The 22,858-nt window shown below is 49.0% G+C and overlaps 1 protein-coding gene across 2 annotated transcripts in view; it reads left to right on the plus strand.

Moving 5' to 3' along the window:
- Nucleotides 1-9,311: 9,311 nt before the first annotated feature.
- The window catches only part of MARCHF6 (membrane associated ring-CH-type finger 6), an 82,037-nt gene continuing 68,490 nt past the window's right edge, over nucleotides 9,312-22,858 (plus strand). Inside the window, exon 1 of one of the 2 annotated variants that reach the window (XM_090049290.1) lies at nucleotides 9,312-9,511. In XM_090049290.1, coding sequence (XP_089905416.1) covers nucleotides 9,493-9,511 — 19 coding nt within the window. In that variant the 5' untranslated portion in view covers nucleotides 9,312-9,492. The remainder of the gene's footprint in view (nucleotides 9,512-22,858) is intronic. The other variant, XM_090049289.1, reaches the window with a different exon arrangement.

Genomic DNA, 22,858 nt, shown 5'->3' on the forward strand with positions numbered 1-22,858 from the left:
TGGGGCCCCTTGCTGCACCAGGCATACCACCCCTCCTCCCCGCAAATCACTGCAACTTGCCTGGGTAACTTGCCTCCCACTGCACCATCCATGTGGGCACAGGTGCCCCAGCCTTACCTTCAGATGCCTGGGCACGGACTCCCTTACTACACTGTGCCACATTGAAGCCCTACACTATGGTAGGCTTTCCCAGCACTGTAGGCTGCGCCAGGTTGCTCCACCCCATCCCCTGGGGCAGGGCAGGAAGCAGAAGGCAGACGGAGGGAGAGCCCAGAGCCTCTTGCCTGCAGCCAGAGTGCTGGTGGGTGGTGGCTGGCCCTGGGGGATACAAACTAACCCCTTCATAAGCCATGTATAACCTGTGGGCCATCACTTGAACAGCCTTGGTCTAAACAATTATAAAATTAATTATAGGGCATTCTGGCAAAGTCAGTTCATGGTTCCTCTTCTTTCTCTTTGTTTAAAGTGACTTAGGGCCTTGTTACACACTAATTGTAGGTGGCTCCTGGAGCCGTCAACCTCTGGATTATCCACATAACACCTGAAACTAGTTTTAAGGACTTAGGCTGCGTAAAGTTACACCACTCCAGGGCAGATTTATGTTTAATCCATGTTGCCCAGCTCATTGGATTAACATGTGGCCATTTTCCACAGATGAGCCACCCAAGTTGCAGTCCCAGGATACAGTATCCTCTCCCCCGCCTTCCTGTGGGGGGTTGGGCTTGCTCTGTGTGGACAAACTTTCCAACCCTTGAACTCCACTGGATAGGGGTGGTTCTGGTACCAAGCCAACTCCCCCTCCTGCCCCTGGGGTTGTGAGCTCTCCTTCCCTAGGGGTGCAAACAACCTGCAGAGCACACGTTAGCTAGCCAGGTCACAGGGCATGGACAGGTTCAGGAATGTGTTCTAGAGGGGTGACAAGGTAGGGAACTGCATTGGATCCTAATGAGGTGGGACTTCTTTTCTGGGGCAATAGCTCCTCCAAAATAGCACCTTCCTTCACTGATCCCACCACCCAGCCACCCCAGGAAGCATGACCAGCATCCCCTATGACCCAATCCCAATTTATTAGAACATGAGACCATCTTTAATTTACCACTTCTATTTCTTTTTTTATTCTTTTTTATTTTATCCTCCAGTGCAGTGGCTGACTTCCCTTATTTCACTACCCCTCCCTACCCCACTTTCCTTTCTACTTCCCATCCCATTCCCATCCAATTAGCTCTCCACCTCGCAGTTTCATGTTTTCCATCCCCCCTCCAACCCATCTCTCATGCACCCCCACCTACAGCAGGGATAGAAGCCTGTCCTGGCTCACCAGCCCTATAGTGGCAACTCACAGTTGTAACTCCTAGTCAGGCCCCTGCTCACCAGCCCTTTAGTAGCAAGTCACAGCTGTGCAGGTGGGGAACAGTTCCAAGATGGCAAACCCCCTTCCCAAAAGGACTACCTTTGGTGGCAAAGGTCAGGGGTTAGGGGCGGGACTTCCGGTCCCAAGATGGCAACCAGAGGGTGGGGGTAGCCTTGTGGCCCTGAGCAGCTCACCAAAACATGTTAAGTGGCCCTCCAGCTGAAATATTCACCCACCCACGCCTGAAGGTATGACTGCTCGAAACTTGAGGTAGCACTAACACTGATCAACAATTGAGCAGTTCAAAGTGCAATGTGTAACAAGGGCCTTAATCTTAAGGCTGAGATTAAGGTGTGTAAAAGAAGCTGACTTGTTAACAATTTTTCAGAGCATGGTGGAAAAAGGATTTCACTTAGAGAGAAAATAAGATTTGGGCCATTGAAGGATGGGGGATCAGCAAGAGATTCTATTACTGGGCACTGAGGAATGGACTTGATGGTGGCAGCTGAGATCTCAGATTCACAGTTAAGTAGAAATTTGCAGTGCTCCTTCCAGAGTTGTTTGATGGATACATTATCCGTGAGAAGGGTGGAGCTGTCTTGGATCACAAAGGGGTTGGGCCATTGCAGCATTGCGCATGGATGGCTTTTATTGCTTGAAAGAAGTTTCTCACATCATGTGGATCAGCAAAACTCTGGATCTACATGGCCTTTGATTGCCACCACTGGTTCTTGATGTCCTGTAGCCCCTCTGAACTACAGCATTGAGCTGGTGGTAAGCCTTTCCTTTTTGGTGGTTGGAGGGTCCATTTTGCCAACTGCAGAACATGGTTCTCTTCTGATTGAAAAGTGCTAGGATTTCTTTGTTATTCTTGTCAGATCAATCTTGGTGATGGTAGGTGCAGTATCCAATTAATTTAGCACATGCCTTATGAATAAGGTTCTTAAATTCCTCTTGTGCAAAAACTGTGCTGTCAGCACAAACCTGCAAAACTGTGCAGCTAGTTCTCCCTGCCCTCGGAGACCCCTTTTTTCTGTTACTTTGTTCCCGCGCGCACCAAAAGTAGGCACGAAGAATTAACCAATCCATGCCCATGATGCGAGAGATGTCATTCAGCCTATAAAACCCATGTGCAAGCTTCTGCCTAGCAGAAGCAGTGCTCGTCAGCGCATCGAGGAGGAGCTTTTCTTCCCCGCCCAGGCTTGGCCAGCCTTGATGTGCTTCTCCGCCACCGATTAAGAAATTACCCTGGCATACCCCTTCCCAGTGCACTCGTTAAGACCTCGTTCATCTTTGTATTGAGAGGGTCTCCGCAGCTGTCAATCTTGATCTCGCAACGCAACCATTATCTGTTTTGACTTGTGCCTACATGTCCATTACGCTGATGTGTAAGTAAAACGAAAACAAAAATCTTGCAACCATTATGCGTGTGTAGCCACCTCCTTTACAAACCCCCACCAAAGGGAAAAAGACTCACCAGCTCCACCGACCCGCGTGCAAACCCAGCCGCGCGCAACACTCCCAGTGTGCTTGGATGTCCTTGATGTCATCAGGCAGGCCGGAGAACCCCTCAGGAGGCGTTGCTAAAGAGCCTCAGATCTAGCTTGGTCTTGGAGTGCCTCTTCCACATTCCTTTCAGCTGTTTATGATGTTGTGCTGCAAGCTGCATGCATGTCCATGATTGATCTGACTAAACAGCGGGCCATCCAACATTCATCTGCACCTTTCAGGACTCAGGTGACACAGACATCAGTACGATCACAGGCTCTGACAATAATATAGTCAAGAGGGTGCCAGTGATTGGAGTGTGGGTGTTTCCAAGTGGTCTTATATTTATCACTCTGTCTGAAGTTAGTATTTGTGATGAACAAATCATGCTCTGCACTTTGCTGAGGAGGATACCAATGAAATTGACTTCCCCTTCCCCCCTCTTTCCCAATGGTGTCACTCCAGAGTTCAATGTGTCGGCCAACTCTTGTGTTGAAGTCACCCATGAGGATAAACTTGTCTTCCCCCATCACTCAGACCAAGAACAATAAGCCACCAGGACCAGATGGTATTAGAATCATAGAAAATTAGGGTTGGAAGAGGCCTCAGGAAGTTATCTAGTTCAACCCCCGGCTCAAAGTGAGATCATCCCTAACTAGATCATCCCAGCCAAAGCTTTGTCTACCCAGATTTTGAAAACACCCGAAGATGGAGCTTCCACCACCTGTCTGGGTAACCTGTTTCAGTGTTGTAATACCCGCCTAGTGAGAAAATTCTTCCTAATATCTAATCTAAGCTTCCCTTGCTGAAACTTGAGACCACTGCCCCTTGTTCTGTCATCTGTCACCACTGAGAACAGCCTACTCTTCACATCTAGGGCACTCTGTTCAGTTTTGGCTCCCCAATATAGACAGGATATGGACAAGTGAGAGACAGTCCAGTGGAGGGCAGTGAAAATAAATGGCATGTTGACCGGCTACTGGGGGAACCCCCACTCACGGACCCCCTGAAATCTATCTACAGACCCCTTGGGGGTCAGTGGACCCCAGGTTAAGAACCCCTGCAATAAAGGAAAGGAGGCAGCCATGTTTCCAGAGCAGCTGCTCAATGAAGCCTGAGTGGCCCTGGAGAGAGGGAGAAGGCAGAAGAGCCCTGGAGGAAAACAGGGAAGGAGGCAGGGTGCACCAGAACGAAAGAGGATCTGATTGGGAAGGCGAGATCCAGGGTCACCACTGAAGAAAAAAGAAGAAATGGGGAAAAATCAGGTAATTTGAGATCAATCTGGGCGACTTGTGAGGGGAGAAAGGAGCCACAGATAGTGCCCCAGGCATCGGGGCAGAAAATGGGCAGCCTCCCACTTAATTAACGTCCTCTAATTAAGCAAGTAACAACAAGGCGTGGCAGATGAGAAGGCCGGCGGTTGGCCCATAACAGACCCACACTTTCCCTGATCCTCCTCTTGCTACCCAAATACTTGTAGAAACCCTTCTTGTTACCCTTCACACTTCCTTAGCTAGCTGCAACTACAGTTGCACTTTGGCCTTCCTGACTTCACCCCTACACGCTGAAGCAATACTCTTATACTCCTCCCTACTTATTTGTTCAAGTTTCCACTTCTTATAAGCTTCCTTTTTGTGACTTAGTTTACTGAAGAGTTCCCTGCTAAGCCAAGCTGGTCTTCCTGTGCATCAGGATAGTTTACTCCTGTATATTTAGCTCTCCTGGAGCCCTCTCCCTTTCAGATTGGCTTCCCAGAGGATCCTGCCTGTGAGTTCCCTAAGCGAGTTGAATTCTAGTTTTCCAGGAGAGAGACAGACATTCAAAAAGCCTGAGCCTGAATTGATTCAATTGTTGCAGGTTAGACTAACCTGGATAGGCTGAACCGGTTTGCAAGTGTACAGACATTCACTCTGGACTGAGAAAATGCAGGTACATGCCAGCAGTGGCTCAGGTTAGAAGCCAGGGGACACTACAGCAGTCCTCCCTTCCTTTCCACAGTGGTGAGCTGAGGGGGGGGGCGGTGTGGCTGGGCCCTGGCAGGATGTTCTGATGAACGAGGGGTTCCCCCCACCCCTCTCACTGCTCCTGAGAAGGGAGGGAGGAAGCAGGGAGTTGATAACAGCATTTAGCACCCCATCAAGAAAACAAAAGCCTCTTTCATTAGTTCCAGCCCTTCTTAAATGACTTTTTCCAAGGAAGCAATGGAGGGACATTACTAGCTGACGTGCTGATTAGCTCCAAGCAGCCCTAAGCAGACTCTAAAAAGCCCTAAGCCTTTGTCTTGTCTGTCTTACAGACATCTCTTAGCATTAAGCTAGCATACCACATACTGGCTACAGTCCATGATGTGGGAGAGGGGAAGGGAGAATCTTTGCTTGAGTAGAGAGTGGTGAGGGGGGCACAGGAGGAAGCCAGGCAGACTGCTGTGTCTGCAGTCTCTGCCGGAGCTCCAGCTAAGGAGCAGATGGGCAGGGCCAGCCCTGCTCTGGAGCAGCCAGCCTGTTATGCAAAAGGCATAAATACCAGCTTTATATTAGGTATATAAGATGGAGATAGACTTTTGCCTATTGCCTTAATCTTATGTATTTTCTTGAGTTTTGCACTGCCTTAAACTCCATTTTGTATTGCTCTGTATCTTGACATAAGTGCTCAACCTTTGTATGCTGTATGTGTGAGAGAATGGGTGAGAGTGTCTGTGGAAAAGGAAAACATCAGCTGGCAAGTGGCTGAAGAAGGCAGACAGATAAAAGACCAAAACAAGAAGCATCCACCACAGAACCGTGAGAGAACAACATCAGTTGACCTTCAAGGAAGAACATAGTGATAACACAGCAAAAGCCCAGTGGACTAGGTGAATTGACAAGGTTATAGAAGATGGGGTGAGACATAGTGATTTTGGGTCTTGTTCTGCATGTCACCCTAAAGCATTGGTTCATCTGACAAGATGGAAGGCAAGGAGCCCGCTCCCGATCAACTTGGTTGGCCACTAACTTGATCTGATAAGACTGGTAACTTATACCAGTGCAGAACAGAAATTGGGGTATGAATGTGGTGTGTCTCTGTATTAAGCACTTAATCAATAAACCTGGCACTTTGCCTTATCCCCCTCATAGGGTCTTGTTCATGATTTGAGCAATTGGCAATTTGTTCAGCAAGTCCAGCCCAGGGCTGCAAAGCATCTGGGGTACTGGGGGACTCTCGTTTAACTTAAACCAGGAAGGTGGAACAGACACTGCATAAACTGGTTTGACCCAAATCAGTTAAGTCTGATACTACATTCAACCAGGTATATCTCAAACCGGTTTCAGCCATTTTCAAACTGGTTTATGTGCACTGTCTGTTCTGTTACAGGTTTAAACCAGTTTCTGATCACTTAAACTTGTTTATGTGTAATGTCTGTCCCTAGTCCTGAAGTCCAGGATCCTTACTCTGCTGCGCTCCATCCTTCCTTTCCTCAGGATCTTGGAAGTTTCCTGGGGTATCCAGAATCTTGGGGTACTACCAGCATGCTTTTGTTGCATGAGAGATCCAGAAGTGTAGAAAGCAACATCAGCAGCTGTTTATGGCATTCATTCACCTAACCAAGGCCTTCAACTCCATTGATTGTGAAGTCTTTTGGAAGGTGCTGGGTATATTTGGTTGTCCATTGAAGATTATCAGTGTCCTCAGGCTACCATGATGCCCTCAGGTCCATGGTGGGATGACTGTCACAACCCTTTGCAATGGATCAGAGACAGACCCATTTACCATCCGCATTGGTGTTAAGCAGGGCTGCATCACCATCCCAACCCTTTTCTCCATCTATCTTGCTGTGATCTTGATTCTTATCCATGACCACCTTGCTCCCGGAATTGGAGATAAGAATGGGTTTTCAATCTGTGGTGCCTTCACAGCAAAACGAAAGTTACCAAGACTGGCATCACCAACCTTCAGTACACTGAGGACTGTTATCCTTGTGCACAGAGATCAATCTGCAGTCCACTCAACCGTTTTTCAGGTGTTGATCATAGCATGGGATTCTCCCTTAATATTGGGAAGACCAAGGTGCCCCACCAGCCTGCTGCAGCACAAGCTGCACCCCTCCCCCGCAAAATGATCATTGGTGGAGAACCTCTGGAAAATGTTTCCCATACCTTTGCAGCCACCTTCCCCAGTCAATCAGTCTTGATGTAGAAATCAAACATGGGATTTGCTGTGCCAGTATATCCTTCAGAAAGGTGCTTCACCCTGTTTTAGCCAACTGAGATCTGCAGATAGAAACTAAGATCCTGGTCTACAAGGCGGTACTTACCCCATGCTCCTCTATGGGTGTGAAATGTGGGTGACGTATTGAAGCCATCTCAAATGCCTGGAATGGGAAGACCACTCAAGTGAATTAGATAGGAAGACCACTGCACCAATGCCAGCATCCTCTATGCAGCTAACATAATCAGCACTGAGGCAAAGATCATGAAACACCAACTCCACTGGGCTGGCCACTGTGTGAGGATGGCTGACACTCATCTCTTGAAGCAAGTCCTCTTCTCTCAACTGAGTCATGGTAAGAGGACCTGTAGAGAGTAGAGGAAGTGCTACAAGGACACCCTGAAAGCATACCTTAAGAAGGGTGGCATCAACCTTATAAACTAGGAAGTGGTGGCTGGTAACAGGTTTCAATGGCGCTGCACCATACGTTAAGCTACAGCCTACTTCAAAGAGAACCGCCTTGCTTAGGAAGCTGAGAAATGGCAGAGGAGGAAGGAAAGCACACAACATCCTGGCCAACAACTGTGTCCCTCAAGGCACCACTTGTGATAACTGTGGAAAAACTTGCAGAGCATGGATCGGATTCCTCAGCTATCTTAAAGGTCACCCCCTCTCCTAGCAGACATCATAATTGTATTGAGGAATAGCCAGAGAAGAGACAATTCCAATTCATTCGCTGTAAGCAGAATAGTTCTTTAAAACAGACTCAAAATAAGCTTTTGCGGTTGACCACAGGGAAGTCATACTATGCATAGGGCACTTTGTGAAGGTGAGCGTAGAGGTAATGGTGCAAAAAGCTGACAAATGGGTGGTCACAGCTTTGTCAGAGTGAAGGTGACACTTGGCAGAGGAGGAGTAGAGAAGGGTAGAATTATAACAAGCTTTTAAGCTATACTGGCAAGAAACTCTTACCTTACAGGACGACAGATGGAGAGCCAAAGGAGACATCTGAAGAAGGCAATTTAAAAATTAAACCCATGGACAAGGTAGATCAAACTATCAGCTGTGTTTGATCTCAACTGAATGGGGAGCAACATGTATTTTTTGAGGTCAGAAAGAGTGGAGTCAAGGTTAGGCCCAAATAAAAATGTGGTTGTGGGCCCAGAAAGAAGGTAGCTGTGTCTGGATAAAACCTGCATATGTGGGGCACTATTACATCATGTAATAGTGTCATGCACTATTCCTCCATGTAAAAGGGTTTAGTTATCAGAGTGCTTGTGACAGCGCTCTGAAAGGAGGTTGCTAACATTATTATTGCAAAGCTGAGGTGCCCTTGTGGAAATGTAATCAGAAACGTGCAAGACTATAGACCACATTACTAAATGTCCTTTGTCAGCCTTTCTGAGCTCAAGCAGATATCCACATGCATTGTTCCACAGCATTTAAAACATGTTGTATTTCAACTGTATTACCCAATCATTTTAGAGCTGTAAGGGATGCGCACCATCTACTCATTTTTCTGGGATATTCTTGCTATGCCTTGAGGGCATAGCACAGCCCAGCAGCAGCTCTAATGGTCCCCACATGTTGAGTATTTATGCTGCTGGAACCAAAAAAAGCAACCTCATAAAATATGGGCCCTGGTTTTGCACTGCACTTGGTATTTAAGAGTCGAAACTTGAACTGTCACATCCTATGCTTTAATGGGGCACTTCTGCTGGTTGAAAGCACCATGTAGCTAAAACCAAAATTTTAGCAGTTGCTTGGATCTGATGAACTCTGATGGCGAGATCTCAAGGCTGTTGAGACCCATGGGCACCCAGTCACCAAACACATTATGAAATGCTGCCCCCAGACCCAGCAGTTGCTCTGATCAGAGGAGAGGGCACGTTTTGTGGCGGGTGGTGGAAAGCAGCAGGTGTGGGCTGTGCATGCCGCCAGCCAGACATCTCTCCTTCCCCCAACTTCCTTGCTGAACCACGGGAGATAGGCGACTGGAGTCTGAAAAGGCACCCACACAAGCCGGCTGCGGTGGGGACGGGCCTGGAGAGCACCGGCAGAAAGGGCCTTGTATCCTCCCTACCAGTCGCCTATGCGACAGCTCTTGCCAGCAAGCGACCGCCCCAGCCTCGTGCCCGTCCGCCTGCCCCAGCGCAGCAGTGGGTGGGGGCGGTCACGTGCAGCGGCAGCGGCGACAGGGGATAGGTGAGGCGCGCGTGCGCGGTGACGTATGCAGCGCGCGAGCCGAACCGTTGCGCTGGGGGGGAGTGGACTAAGCTAGGCTCTCCAGACTAGAGGCCACGCTCGCCCCGCCCCCACCCGAGGGCGGGGCGGTGAGTAGGCGCGCGGCGCCCTGGGCACCGGCGGCCCCGTCTCTATGGTGCTGGCTCGGCTCGGCCTGCCGGCCCCTCCCCCCGCGGTCACACCACCGCCCGCCTGCCCGCCTGCCGCTGCGTCACAGAGACAAGATGGAGACCGCTGAGGAAGGTAACGCGCTCGCCCGCCTCCTGTCCCCCTGTCCTCTCGGGATTGCACCCCTGGCCACCCTCGCCTTCTCTTTAGCTCGGGGAGAGGGGGGGCTGACACGCACCAGGGGCTCCCTCCTATGGGCCACGCGCGGCTGCAGGTGCCTGGTGCTGCCCCTGCCCAACGGGTGGGGGGGGCTGCCTGCGGGGGCGGGTCTCTTGCGTCATTGTCGGGGGGGGGGGACAGCGCGGCAGGCCCAGCCCGCTCCCCTTGTGGAGCCGGGCGGGGCGGGGCGTGCAGCGCCCCTGGCCGGGGCGAGGGGGTTGTGTCCGTTACCCCTCCCCGCGGCGCGGGCGAGGCTTCGGTGAGATGCCACCTTTCACCCGCCTTCCCTGAGGGCCCTCATTGCTTCCCTCCTAGCACAGCTCTTTCTTCAGGAGCAGCCCTAGTGGCTGGTGGGGGGACGGGACCGGACGGGACACGGGCGTTTAGGCCTCCCCACTTCAGTGCAGGCACATGGGGGATCCTGCTGGTTCCTTTGTCTCCTGTCTGATGGGGGAGTATGTGCTAGAAAGGAAACCTGGAGCAGCAGAAGGGCCCCACAACACTCCAGCCCGCCCCTTTGTGCTGCTGCAGGAGCAGAGGCTACCAAGGGCAGCCAGGCAGATGGAGAAGGGCCTTGCAAAGACAACGTGGCTTGAAAGTGGGCGATGGCTCCCTCAGCCTGTGGCTCACCTCATGCACCCCTTCTGCAGCCCTCAGGTGTGCCACCATTTCATCGTCTGGCAGCCAGTTGGTGTCTCATGCAGACGCCTTACAGTTAAAGTGTGTTCCAAAGATACGCTGTGAGGATTATTGGCTAACGTTAGGACTGGCACCAACTGAAACCTAATGACATGTAGGCATAGTAGACTGTCTAAATTATTCCTGCTTCAGCAGCATGAGGTGATACTGTGATATTGGCAGCTCTGAAAATTAGAAGCCTTGAAACTAAAGGGAGCTAGTTCTTTTTAGGACTGCTAATATCATCTCATTGACAGTGCTCTGGGTTGTGCGTCACAAGCGCTGAATATTTGTATCATGTCCCTATAATAGTGTATTTAGCCTGAGTGCATAGCCTTTTTTTAATCCCAAGGTTGTATACTTGCATGGAAAGCGATATATTCAGATTATCACCTAGATAACTTGATTTTATTTTTATAGTGCTACTAGCACCAGAATAACTAGGTACTCTAAACTGCATTTCTACTCTCAACATCTGACAATTACCCTGTTGTAACTTTCATTATCCTTCTTTAGTAGGCCAGTTGCTAAATACCACACTGACCTCAATAACAGCCAAAACAAACCTCAGCAAAATGTCCAGTGCCATGTATATAACTTTGTACTCTGGTCCTGTCAAACTGTGGGGTATTTAGTACACGAAGTGGATTTTATAGGCCTTCAGTTGAATTCTGCCCCTCTGATAATGTACTGTGTAGCATCCTGCTGAATTTCAGCTGAAGCGTTCTTGGATATTTGTGTCACAGACAACTGATTACTTTAGAAGGTTCTGTTACTTATCTCTCATTGGATTAAACCTGCTATTCAAAGGCTGGCAAGAAAAGGGGAGCGCTTTCTGTAAAATCTCATGGTAGTGGCTCTTATTACTAGCTTGACTGCTGTAATTCTGATCTTTCAAAGTTCTGAATACCAGTACTTCAGTGGGACCAGCTGACTTTTTTTTTAAAGAAAGCTCTGAGTAACTGCAGCAAACATCCTTGAGTCAGCTCTTTGCAGATAAAAAGTTCAAAGCCCTTATGTCTGTGAATACAAGTGAAAGTGTTTTAAGTTCCTAGGTTAGATATCTGTGTCGATTACCAAAGACAATTTCTATTGCTAGTGGTATGTATATCTTGTTCTTTAAGTTCTTGAATATCTTAATTTTTGGTACACAGAACTGAATAAGAAGTTAGTGGGCAAATATGAGTGCTGGCTGTCCTACCTCTTTGTAATTCTAATATAATAAAAACCTTAATCTGTGTATCTGTCTGTCCATAATGCTTTATGAGCACTCTGGTTTTCTTGGCAGCCAATCACAATGCTGACTGAAACAAACAATCGGAGTGCACTGCATAGAAAGATGCACACAGCAGGGTGCCACCATGACAGTATGGACAGAGGGCATGGAGCAAGGGGTGAGGCCAGTGGTGCTGGCCTTGTTCCCGCCCCCCCAGTGCTGCTTTGCTCCTTGGAGGTCCTGGTAGTGCAGCACTGACTTCGGACCCCCCCCCCCCCCAGCCGTGCCACTGCATCCAAGGGGTGGCTTCACCTGCCCTTTCCGCCCCCCCCCCCGCCCTGCTTTTTGGAGACAGCAGCAGCACAGCATGGTGGGTAGCAGCGCTCTGTCCCTGCCATCTCTCCCCAGCAGGGAGGGGGAGGCGGTGGGAGGAAGGGAGGGGGATGTGGACTTGGGGGTGTTTCTGGTGGTGGCTCCGTGCCCCACGCCCTCCTGTTACCCCTGCCCAGCCCAGACAAATGTTGGCAGAGAGGGATAGGGAGGAGAGGAATGGGAGGGGGGGATGTTGTGTGCAGCTGGACACAGACTGGTGGCAGCACGGGGAACTGGATGTTGGTGGCTGCCACTGATGCATTTAAGCTCCCCTCCTCCTCTGCCTGTGGCAATGCAGGGTGGTGGGGGCGCATGGGGCCAGAGGACCAGGGAATGGGGGGCGCATGAAGGCAGAGCAGCTGCATTGCGGGGCACTTGGTGGCACTCTGTCCCTGTCCAATTTCCACCTCCCCCCGCCCATCTTATATGATGGGCAGTTTGCTTGTTTCAACAATACCATTGCTGATTTTTTTTTTTTTGGGTAAATTCCTCTGAGTAGCTATTTAACAAATTTAAATTACTAGTCTGTTGTGCATATCACTTTGCTTTTAAAATCTGTAAGCTCTGTTGCCATTAGTTTACCTGTCACAAAATTTTGGATTTTGAAATTCCTGCAAAATCGGTCTAAATACTTGATTGGGAGTAACATGCTTCAGTCTCAATCACCTAAATCAGTGCTTAGGGTTTGAATTTTGAGACTGTGGGAGTAGCTGTGATACATGTGATGCAATTAAATTTGTAAAGAGAAACAATGGAAAATAGGCACAGTATGCCAATATTTGCAGTTTACAAGAGTGCAGGTGCTGTATGAAATGGGAGTGGGTGATTCACAGTAGATCTCTACTCTGTTATTCTGCCAAAAACTAGTTACTGATACAAAGTCAATGTTTCCTTACTTTCTCTACTTAATACACTCAGCAGTTAATACCAAGGCTAATTAAAGCCTTTTTTTTCCTTATGGCTATTGCTTTTTGAGTTGTGGGAATACACAATGGAAATTCATCTTAAGCTTTTGTGGGTATCTGTTACCAGCAGTGCCTAACTTTTTAAAATGTGGACAAGCTCTGCTAGATGAATCATTAAAGCCTTTCTGGTAGGGGTGTACCAATAGAGGTTTTTGGGGCTGATGCCAATAGCCAATTTTTAAGGAGGCATATGGGCCGAAACTGATCCAATTTCCAGTACACAGCTCTTCAGCTGGTAAGTCTGATGAGGTGGCAGGGGTGTGGAGGGGGGCAGATTAAGGCCCCTGTGGTGAGGGAGGGAATGGGGCTGACCAGCCAGGGTGGGGAGGGGCGAGGGACAGAGTCGCAAGCAGCTCATCTGGGAGGCAGGGGGAAGTGTGTGCCCCCTGGGATCTGCATGGGGCAGGGTGGACTGCAGCTGTGGGCCAGGGCAGGCATGGGACAGGTGCAGCTTGGGGAGGGGCTTCCACTGCTGCGTGCGGCTTGTCTCTTGCTTGTCTGGTGGCATGGGGGGGGTGTGCCCCTTGATCCTCCCCTCCTGCTGTTAGGGGATGAACAAACCGCACCTCTGTCCTGCCCCCCCCCCCATTGCGGGGGGCCTTGATCTGCCCCCCCCATGCCTCTACTTCCCCCTCTCCCCCTTCCACTTCCACCACACTAGACTTACTAGCTGCACACAGCACTCCACGCTGCCGGCTCTGCTTCTCGCTGCCTACGTGCTGTGCTGCAGCTGTGCACACAGACTGGCATTTATTGACAAATTACAGGCCGCATCGTGCCAATTTCTGATGCAGAAATGTTTTTTTATATTGGTGCCGATCTGATATTGGACTGATGTATCATTGTACCTCTACTTTCCGGTAAATACCTGGAATTTGGTATGTAAGATGTGCACAGTGCATGTCAAAGCACTGGTTTGTTTTAGAGGTTTATTTGTTATCAGGCTCCACAGTTTTATTGAAGGACAGTCAGTACATTTGTTTCTTGAAGTTAGCACTTGTGAACATTTCACAGCAGGTAACTTTCAAATGGTGAGCGTTTTCCTTTAAGAAGATTCAACACCCTCAAGACTTGTCTGCTGTCAAAGAAGCTGTTTGTAGCACGGAGATGGGGACACTAGCTAGGCTCCTTCAGAATGTTCTGCAAAGTTGATCTTCAACCATATGTGGCTGAATACACCCTTTTTCCCTAAAAGGAGAGCTTTTTTTTTTTTTTTTACAGCCTTTGTATTTCTGATGGCACCAGTTCTGGGCTTCAAGCTGTTCCATGTCAGTGGGAATCTAACTGGATGGGGATTGTGCAGACAAGGGGGATGACTTTGTAGGGCCAGATAATCCATAGACAGACCTGAGTGACAACAGTTAGTGACAATGGAGCATACTTCCCATAACCAAAATATTGGACTTTCTGCTGTGTTGCATGTGAAGTGTAGGGATTAACCTCTGCTAACAGGTCAGAGCTTGTCAGAAATGTTGTTTGCTTCCTTGTTGCATTCAAAAGCAGAGGGTGTTATGTGCAGGGTGTGGTCTGTTGTCTAAAGGAATTGGGAGAGAGGGTTCCCCCCCCCCATGGGAGTTACTAGTGCTAACTCTTGAGTTGTAACTGCTGTTTGGGGATGAACAAAATACGTAGCCATCCAGGGTAGCTATTCCTGAGGGAGAGGACAGATGTGAAGACATCAGAGGGGATTTTATTTTAATAAAGAATTAAAAAAAAATTGAAATACATCAGATTGTCAAGATTTACAATTTAATCTAGATATTGTTTGAATTATGTGAATCTTGTTTTAATGTTTATTTCTTTTTGGCACAGGTGTTATGTTTTGCCTCAATTAAGTCTCCAGTCCTGTAAACACTTAAGCATCAGTAGTTTTCCTTAAGCCAGTAGGTTTATTCACACACACTATTAATTGTACATAAATATTTGAAGCATTGAAGCCTAATTTGTAATCGTGAGTTGTAATTATGTTGAAAAGCAGCAGTGCTGTATACAACCTGTAGTATAGAAAGATCTTACAGGTGCTTCTGTAGTACAATTGCATTAGTTTCAAATTTAATAACACTTAAAAACTTACACAGCACTTTATGAAGAATTGGTGAGTGCTTTTCAAACCATGGTTCACCCTTACAGTTACTGCTTTACTTTGGACTCAACAGCATGCTAGAATTTGAAATCTAGTAGCTGATAACTCTTTAAAAGCTACTTCCAAAAATGCACTAAGCAATTGGTGCCTGCCCTCTCTAGACTTACTGTTAGTGTGTGTATCTTACTCCTAATTTTTCTCCCACTAATTACTGTATTTACTCAATTTTAAAACAAGATTTTTGTCTTAGAATCGAGTGTGAGGACAGACAGCTCAGGTTCCTGCTGCCTGTCCCCACTCTCCTGCTGCCTCTGCGCTCTGCTCCCACAATGCAGCCTTTGCTCCTCTGCCTTCCCCTCCCTCTTATTTCCCTCCCTGCCACTTACCTTTGCTCCACACTGGCAGCCTCAGTCCCTGCGGCAGCCTGGGGCACTGAGCATGGCTCCAGTCCAGCTTGTAGTGGTGGTGCGAAGCTCACATGGCTGCTGGGGTGGGAGATGCTAGGCTGGGGCCGTGCCCCAAGCTAGAATAGGGATGGAGCCTGCTGGAGTGGAGAAAGGGTAAGACTGAGAGGGAGGGGTGTGGGGAGCAGAGGCTGGGGGAAGAGAGGGCAGAGGTGTCGGGGACAAGCTGCTACATCCACTCCATGTGCCTCCCTGCTGCCTGTCCTCATGCAGAGGTGGAAGAGGATGAATTAAAGATGGCCTTTCAGTAATTAGATTCTATGCCTGGAAAATAACTAGTTTATAGACTTTTCCATGTATAGAATCTAATTACTGGTGTGCTGTCTTAAATTCAAGGTTATCTTGGATTTCAGTAAATATGGTATCAGCTCACTATAGAACTCTAGTTCTGTGAACTTCTCCATCACCAGAAGATCACAGTTATATGGGCATCTATTACAGATGCTATTTGGAAGGTTCAGACTGTTAGTAGTATCTTCCAATTTGTGCTGGAGGATGGTATTTCTGTAGCTTAAAAAGATAGTTCTACATTTTCTGTTTTCTAAGTGCTTAAGGGAGTCTGTTCCCTAATAGGAAAATAGTAAGCCTGAAGTCACTAGTAAGATAAATTAAAAATCCAGATTTTCTATTTGTTTAACACTTTAATTGGAGAGTTGTATACCTTTATATTTTCTTTGTCCATTGCTCACAAACTGAGCAGAGGGTGACAGCTGTATTCTGCAAGTAGAAAACTGTATTTGTTACACACCAATGATTCAGTCTGTTGCAATGTATAGGCAATACTGTACATAATTAATTCCAGGAGGCTGCTCTCAAGAGGTGGAATAGATTTGAAGCTGACTTCTTTTTACAATCCTTGCTGAGTTCCTTTTTACTGTGTATTTGTGTCTGTAGTAATACAAAGATTGGGGCACTACTGATGCCAGTTACATAATCAGAATTAAAGCATCTTATTCCGACTTCCAAAAAATGGTATATCTCTGCAAAACAGAATTCTCCTACTGCATATGAAGCCCAGTTCATTTAACCTCATTTTTCATAGCTGTCTGTTCAAACAGGTATGCAAGATGTCCTGAAAGGCAGCAAGCCTTGATGAGGGAGCCTTGTCCTAAACCTTAAGGCTCTTTAAGCATATGTTGCCTCCAATTTTCTGTGTTTGAAATGAAAGAGAACATAGTTTAGGTCCCTTGATTGGTAGCAGCTATTGAACATGGCAGGGAAAATATAGTATCTTTAGCAGAGATGTTCAAAGTTAATTTAAGGCTTACAGTTCAGGTCTAACCCCAAGACCTAAAATGCTATTTTAAAGACAATGAGCAACAAGTGCAGATGAAATGCAAGTGTAGGGAAGTATTTTTTTTTTAAATGAACAAGCTACCATGTTGTTATTTTGTTGTTATTTTGTATAACAACCTCTAAAGAGGTCTCAACCAAAAGTGGGGGCCCATTTGTACTAGACACTATACCTACAAATAGTAAAGAAACTTCTTGCTCTAAATAGATGAGATGAAAAGCAGTTGAAGGTGTAAGCAGATACAGAGAGGTAAAGGGACCTGTCCAAATGTCTACAATGAGTGGTAGTAGGTAGGGATATAAATATCATTAGAAAAATGATAGATTTAACCTCCTCCAATTATATTGGCGAAACAGTTTACTGATAGCTCATACCTAGTTTAGTGACCTTCGTCAGGAGCGGCTCTACATGTTATGTCTTCACCGTGTGCTGTGGGGCCCCAAACTCCTGGTGGGGAGCTGTGGACAGGGCATTAGGCATGGCTGACCCACTAGGGGCATTATCCAGCTGCAGAGCTGTGGCTTCTCCTTGCCCCCAAAGGTAGGGGCTGGTGCTGTGGACAGAGCTGGAGATGTGGACCTCTCCTGTGTCCTGCCACCATGGGGAGGGACGGAAGTGCTGGGTCCCCCACAGGGGTCAAGTGTGGCATTCCTGCCACTGCATCAAGACTCCCAGCCATGTGGTGAGTCTGCCTGGCCACCCTGCAGTGGTAGGGCCTGAGCAGGGCAGTGGGCTCACTGTGGCTTCTGCTGTGTTTGTGCTGCTGTGGCCTGGACCCGAATGGCTCCTCTGCACTGTTGGGCCGGACCCTCCCCAACTTGCCTTGTGGGAAGAGGGAGTCTCATCCCAGTGGGAAGAGGGAGTCTCATACCAGTGCGACGCCTCTGCTGGGCACACTGTGTTCTTCCCCCTCCCACCCATGGTGCTGGGGCCATGTGGGACCTGGCTTAGACCTGAGGTGGGACTGAGCAAATGGCTGGCTCAGCCCAAGGAGGCTCCATGGGTCTGAGGGATTGTTGCTGGCCCCTTGCACAGTGAGTGCAACCTCATGCTATTCCTGATGGGCGGTGGCACAGCAGCTCCAGAGTGAGATCATGCTGTTGCAGTCCTAACACTTCCCCTGGGATCCCTACAGCACTGCCTGTGGCGGGGGAAGTTCAGCAACTCCTTCCCTTCCTCCCAGTGAGATCCAGGTGCAGGAAAGATCTGCAGCCAAAGCTGCTGCCTGTAGGGGTGAAGAGAAGCCACAGTTCTGCAGCTAGGCAGCATCCCCTAGTGCAGGGATGGGCAAAATAGTGCAATAGTCCCCTAATGCAGGTGGGGGGGGTCAGGGGACAAGCTGGTGTAGAGCAGGGGGAAAAGCGGTCCCTCCCCTGCCTTGTGGCCGGGGCTGCCTTGTAGAGCTGCTCACAGCCCGTGTGGGGCTGTCCTGAGCAGCTGCCTTGTAGAGCTGCTTGCAGCTCATGCGCGGCTGTCCTGAGCAGGCACAAGCAGCCCCATGTGGCCTGCAAGTGGCTGCAGAGTTGGGCGCTGGTCACGGGGTTGATGAGGGGCTGCTTTTGCTCCCCAGACTCAGCACTAGCTTGTAACCTGCCCCCATTGCCAGTCTAGGCCCCACACTGGCTCTGGGCTTGCCTGTCGGGACTGCGCCGTGATGGCAGCAGCTGCGGTCCTCCTGCTTGTCATGCTGGGCAGCGTTTGCTGCTGCTGCCTGCCCGGAGCTCATGCTGCGGTAAGGCTGCCACCACTGCCTCTGTGCTGCCCAGTGTGGAAGCTCTGAGCAGGCAGCAGGAGCAAACACTGCCCGGTGTGGCAAGTGAGGCTGCCACTTCGTTCTGCGCTGAGCAGCTGCTGCCGCCGCTGCCCAGAACCAGCATGTGACCCAGGCTGGAAGCGGGGGTGGGTTACAAGCTGGTGCTGAGTGTGGGGGGGAGGGGGAGAAGTGGCCCTGCCCCATGCCTGGCGCCCCATGCTGCAGCTGCTCGCAGCCTGCATGGAGCTGCCTGTGCCTGCTCAGGATAGTCTCGTGCGGGCCGCAAGTGGCTGCAGCAGGGAGCGCAGGTGAGGGGCTCCGCACCAGCTTCCCAGTCGGTGAAGGGGGTCGGGGCTGTGTGCTGCCCCCCAACCTGTACCAGGCCCCACAGCAGGGGGGCAGGAGTACAGGGGTCCCAGCTGGCAGGGGCTCTGCGGAGCTGGGCCAGCTCCACCCTCTTGCTGTTGGTGCAGCCCAGCCTGGCTCCACAGACCTTTGCCAGCCTGTGCCCTGTTCTGGGCCCCACTGGCGCTGGCCCTGAGACGTTGGTCCCAAGATGGTGACCAGGGGGCGGGGCACTTGTGAAGGGGCAGTGCTACCCATGTGGCCCTCGACAGCTTGCCAGAACTGGGTAAGCGGCTCTCCACCTGAACTAATTCCCTGCCCCTGCCCTTGTGACTCAGCCATGTCTGCCATCTCCCTCCCACAGCTCCCCACCAGTGGCCTGGGGCCCACGCAGTGCTGAGAGCACGGTGAAGACATAAGGGGGCAGGGCGGTTCCTGCCATAGGAAATGGTATACATATAATTGTCATTTAATCATTTACATCCCTAGTAGCAGAGTTGGAGTAAAACCCCAGTGTCCTGGCTTTGCTAAGGTGTGGTTCACTAGGTCTCAGTGTCTTTATTTACAGTGTGTTTCTATAAAATAAAACTCTAAGCTAGGTGCAGCTGATTTCAGACTAGTTCTAGATATTAGTGCTTAATGTTAGTTCAGCTGTAGTTGGGGTGAAGAACACAAAGTCAGGCTGAACTCCCCCAAAAAATGTGGCAGGCAAATGTCTGCCTTCAGAGAGAAGCAGCCTTTTAATAATGCCTTTTATTGGACCACCTGTATAACTTGGAACAGTTGTTGGGCAAGCCTTGGAGTATGAAGTGCCCTTATGCAGGTGCCTGAAAACTTGTTTAATATTTCTTCGCAACTATGTAATTCATTCAATAAGAGATCTCTCTCTAAAAAACACTTGCTTTTTGCATATTTTCTGGATCATCACAGCAACAGCAGCATTCTACATGCAAGGCGGGGCAGGCTACCGCTTGGGGCTGGGGCTATGCTGGACTCTTCCCAGTGGTGAGCTGTGCTTGGGGTGGGTGGAGAGGGGCCACGGGAGGGGCTGCAACCACTCCAGAATTTGCCGTAGGCCCCCCAACCCTTCCTTCCTGTGCCGCTGCCGCCGTCACCTGACCTGAGCGCAGCCTGGCCCAACACCCACACTGGGAACAGGTTGGTACTGCCCCAGCCCATCCTTGCCTCATGCCTAGATCCAGAGGCATGCACCCCAATGACCTCCTGGGGGTGCGTGTAGTGATGAGAGCTGCCGCCCCCTCCCTGTGCATGGTTCTCCATCCCCACTCCTTGCCCTACCGCTGGGTCCTTGAACTGCACTCCCCACCCCCCGGTGTCCCTTCCCTTGCATCAGACTTACCAGCTGGACCCAGCTGCTCTCCATGCTGCCAGGCTGCACTCTTGGCCGCTTGCGTGCAGCATTTATCAGCCACATCAGTCAAAGTAAGTCAGTTGCCCATACAGTCAATTTTCCTTATATCGGTGCGAGTCCGATATGGATATATGCACTTCCAATTTTTTCTCATTCATTCTGTGTACCCCCTACGACCTTTTGAAGTACACTTTGGGGTACACGTACCCCCCGGTTGACAACTACTGAATTAGGCATTCAATACTGCTGGTTACATTAGGTGACAAGGGGATTTAAAGTTGATTGTCATCAGCTTATCTAAAGTGCTGTGGCTCCTATTGCCTCATTAAACTTTCTTGTTACCTCTCTGCTCATATATCAGAAATACTTTAGAATAGTGGTGCTCAACCTTTTTCCTTGGTGGGCCAAATGAACAGCACCTGGTCTGACTGTTGGCTTGGTGGTGGTTCTCTCTGCCTGGGGTCAGTGCAGTGTGTATCATCCATCCACATGGAGGGAGGCAAGGGGCAGTCCAGTCTGAGCCTGGTCCCACAGTGAGGGATGGAGGTGTGGTCTGGCTCCAGTTGGGGGTTTGGGAATTTGGCAACAAGGAGGGTGGCCATATTAATGATGACCACTTCCCTACCACCAAAACTCTAGACCTGTGGGATGGATATCTTGGTTCTGCAGGCCACATTTGACCCACAGGCCAGAGGTTGAGCACCACCGCTTTATAACTTTGCATAATGAAAATTATGTATTTATTTTTCATCAGGGATAGCCAACCTGTGGCAGGGGTGCTACAAGTGGCAGGGGCAGTCATGACAGATTGAGCAGGAAGCGCAAGAAAGGAAGCAGAAGGCAGAGCAGCAAATTGGGGAGAGGAAGGGGATTGGAGCAGCACTTGAGGAGGATGTGGGGCTAACTTGTGACACATGCCAAAAAGGTTGGCCCCCACTGTTCTCTGTGACCCCTTGGGATGCTCAATTACAAAACAATAGAGAGAAGTAGCTAGCCATGTTAGTCTAAAGCAGGGTATGGCCGATTTGACCCATGTAGCCATTTCATCTGGCTCATGGGAATGGGAGTGTGGCAGCCTTTGGCCACAGCCACTGTTGCCATGTGTAAAAGTGCTGGCTGTGGGCGCTTTTCCCATGCCACCAAAGGGAAGAGCGCTAGCTGTAACAGGTGGGCAGATAAGAGGTGGGCCTATCATCTGAACTGTGTTAATATGATCTTCAGCCTTAAAAGGTAGCTAATCACAGGTCTAAAGCAGTGATTCTCAACCTTTTTAGATTTGAGGCCTCTCTCTAACTTTTGTGAATTAAACAGCACCCTGCTTCAAAAAGTTATTTATTTATTACAATGTTTACCTGTTTGAAGAGGCACTGGGAAGGAGGAGGCGCAGCCAGCAAGGGAGAGCCTGCACTGTAGTGAGTGGGGGAGGAGCAGCTACTTATTTCCTTGCTGAAGCCAGTGATTATATCTTGATTATCTCCTCTCTGCTGGCACCCATCAAAGGCTGTCATGACACCACTCCTGCAGCACCTTGGTTGATAATTCACTGGCCTGAAGTAAAGCAGAAGGCAGGGCAGTACATTTATAAACCAGAGATTCTCAACCAGGGTGATTCCTCACATCTTTTGATGGGTGCTGTGAGGTGTGGGGAAATAAGTGAGATGTCCAGAGATGAGCAAATAAGATTACGCTCAGGCTCTTCACTGCCTGGACAGTCTCCTCTGCAAGGAACTAAGCATTGTAACATATAAATTAGCTTATGAAATTGGGTGCTATTCTGTTCACAGAAATCATGAGGGAGTGTGCTTCAAGTTCATGGATGTTGAAAACAATTGTTAGAGCTTTCATAGGCTGCAGTCTACTTCGTCAGATGGTAGAAAACATTGAGATTTAGTGCCACTAAGCCCTGTCTTCTGACAAAGGAATGCTTAGTTATTTAAGGGAGTGGATGATGCTGTTCATGTTTGTCCACAGACAAGTCAGTTGCAGTTTGTGTGTGCGCGCGCACGTGTGTGTAGTGATAATTGCTCTGGGTTATTATTGAAGCAAATTTTATTTGTATTAGCTTTCAACGTGTTTTTGGATTTAGGTTTGCGGTCATCATGAGTGGGACTTGGACACTTGCGTTTCATGGACCATGCACAGACATTAATTTGTCATGCAACAAGTGCCTTTGCACTTTGTGGTGCTAAAAATAATGTCAAGAAGGGTGTAAATATGGGGCTGTGAACATAGTTGGTGTGCCACAAAGTCATCAGAGGCTGACTAAGAGGATATCCCTTTGTTCCCTCCAGAAAGAGCTCACTATTGTCTCATATTCAACTTACTGTTCACTGTGATCCCTCATCTTTCTCATCAGTATGTTGCCCAGTCTATATTTGTTCATGCCAAGTGCATTTGTCCTTTTGGCTTGCTTTTTTTTTTTTTCCCACCGTTTCTCCAGTTTATCTATGTCATTCTGGGTCCTAATCCCACTTTCCAGAGTGTCCGTGACTCCAGTCAACTGGTGTTGTGCTCAGATTTGCTAAGCATTTGCTCAGCCCTGTTTTTCAAATCATTAATGGAGATTTATATATGTTAACACCGGACCCAGGAGAGACCCCTGGGGAACTCCACTTGATACCTTCTCCCAACTAGATGTTGCACTGCTGGTGAGTGCTGTTGAGCACAGTGATCCAACCAGTTATTGTATTTACTTGCACCCATTCTTCCCTCTTCCTCCCT

The sequence above is a fragment of the Crocodylus siamensis genome, chromosome 5 (genome assembly GCF_052110815.1).
Source record: "Crocodylus siamensis isolate JL-2025a chromosome 5, ASM5211081v1, whole genome shotgun sequence".
Lineage (NCBI taxonomy): Eukaryota > Metazoa > Chordata > Crocodylia > Crocodylidae > Crocodylus > Crocodylus siamensis.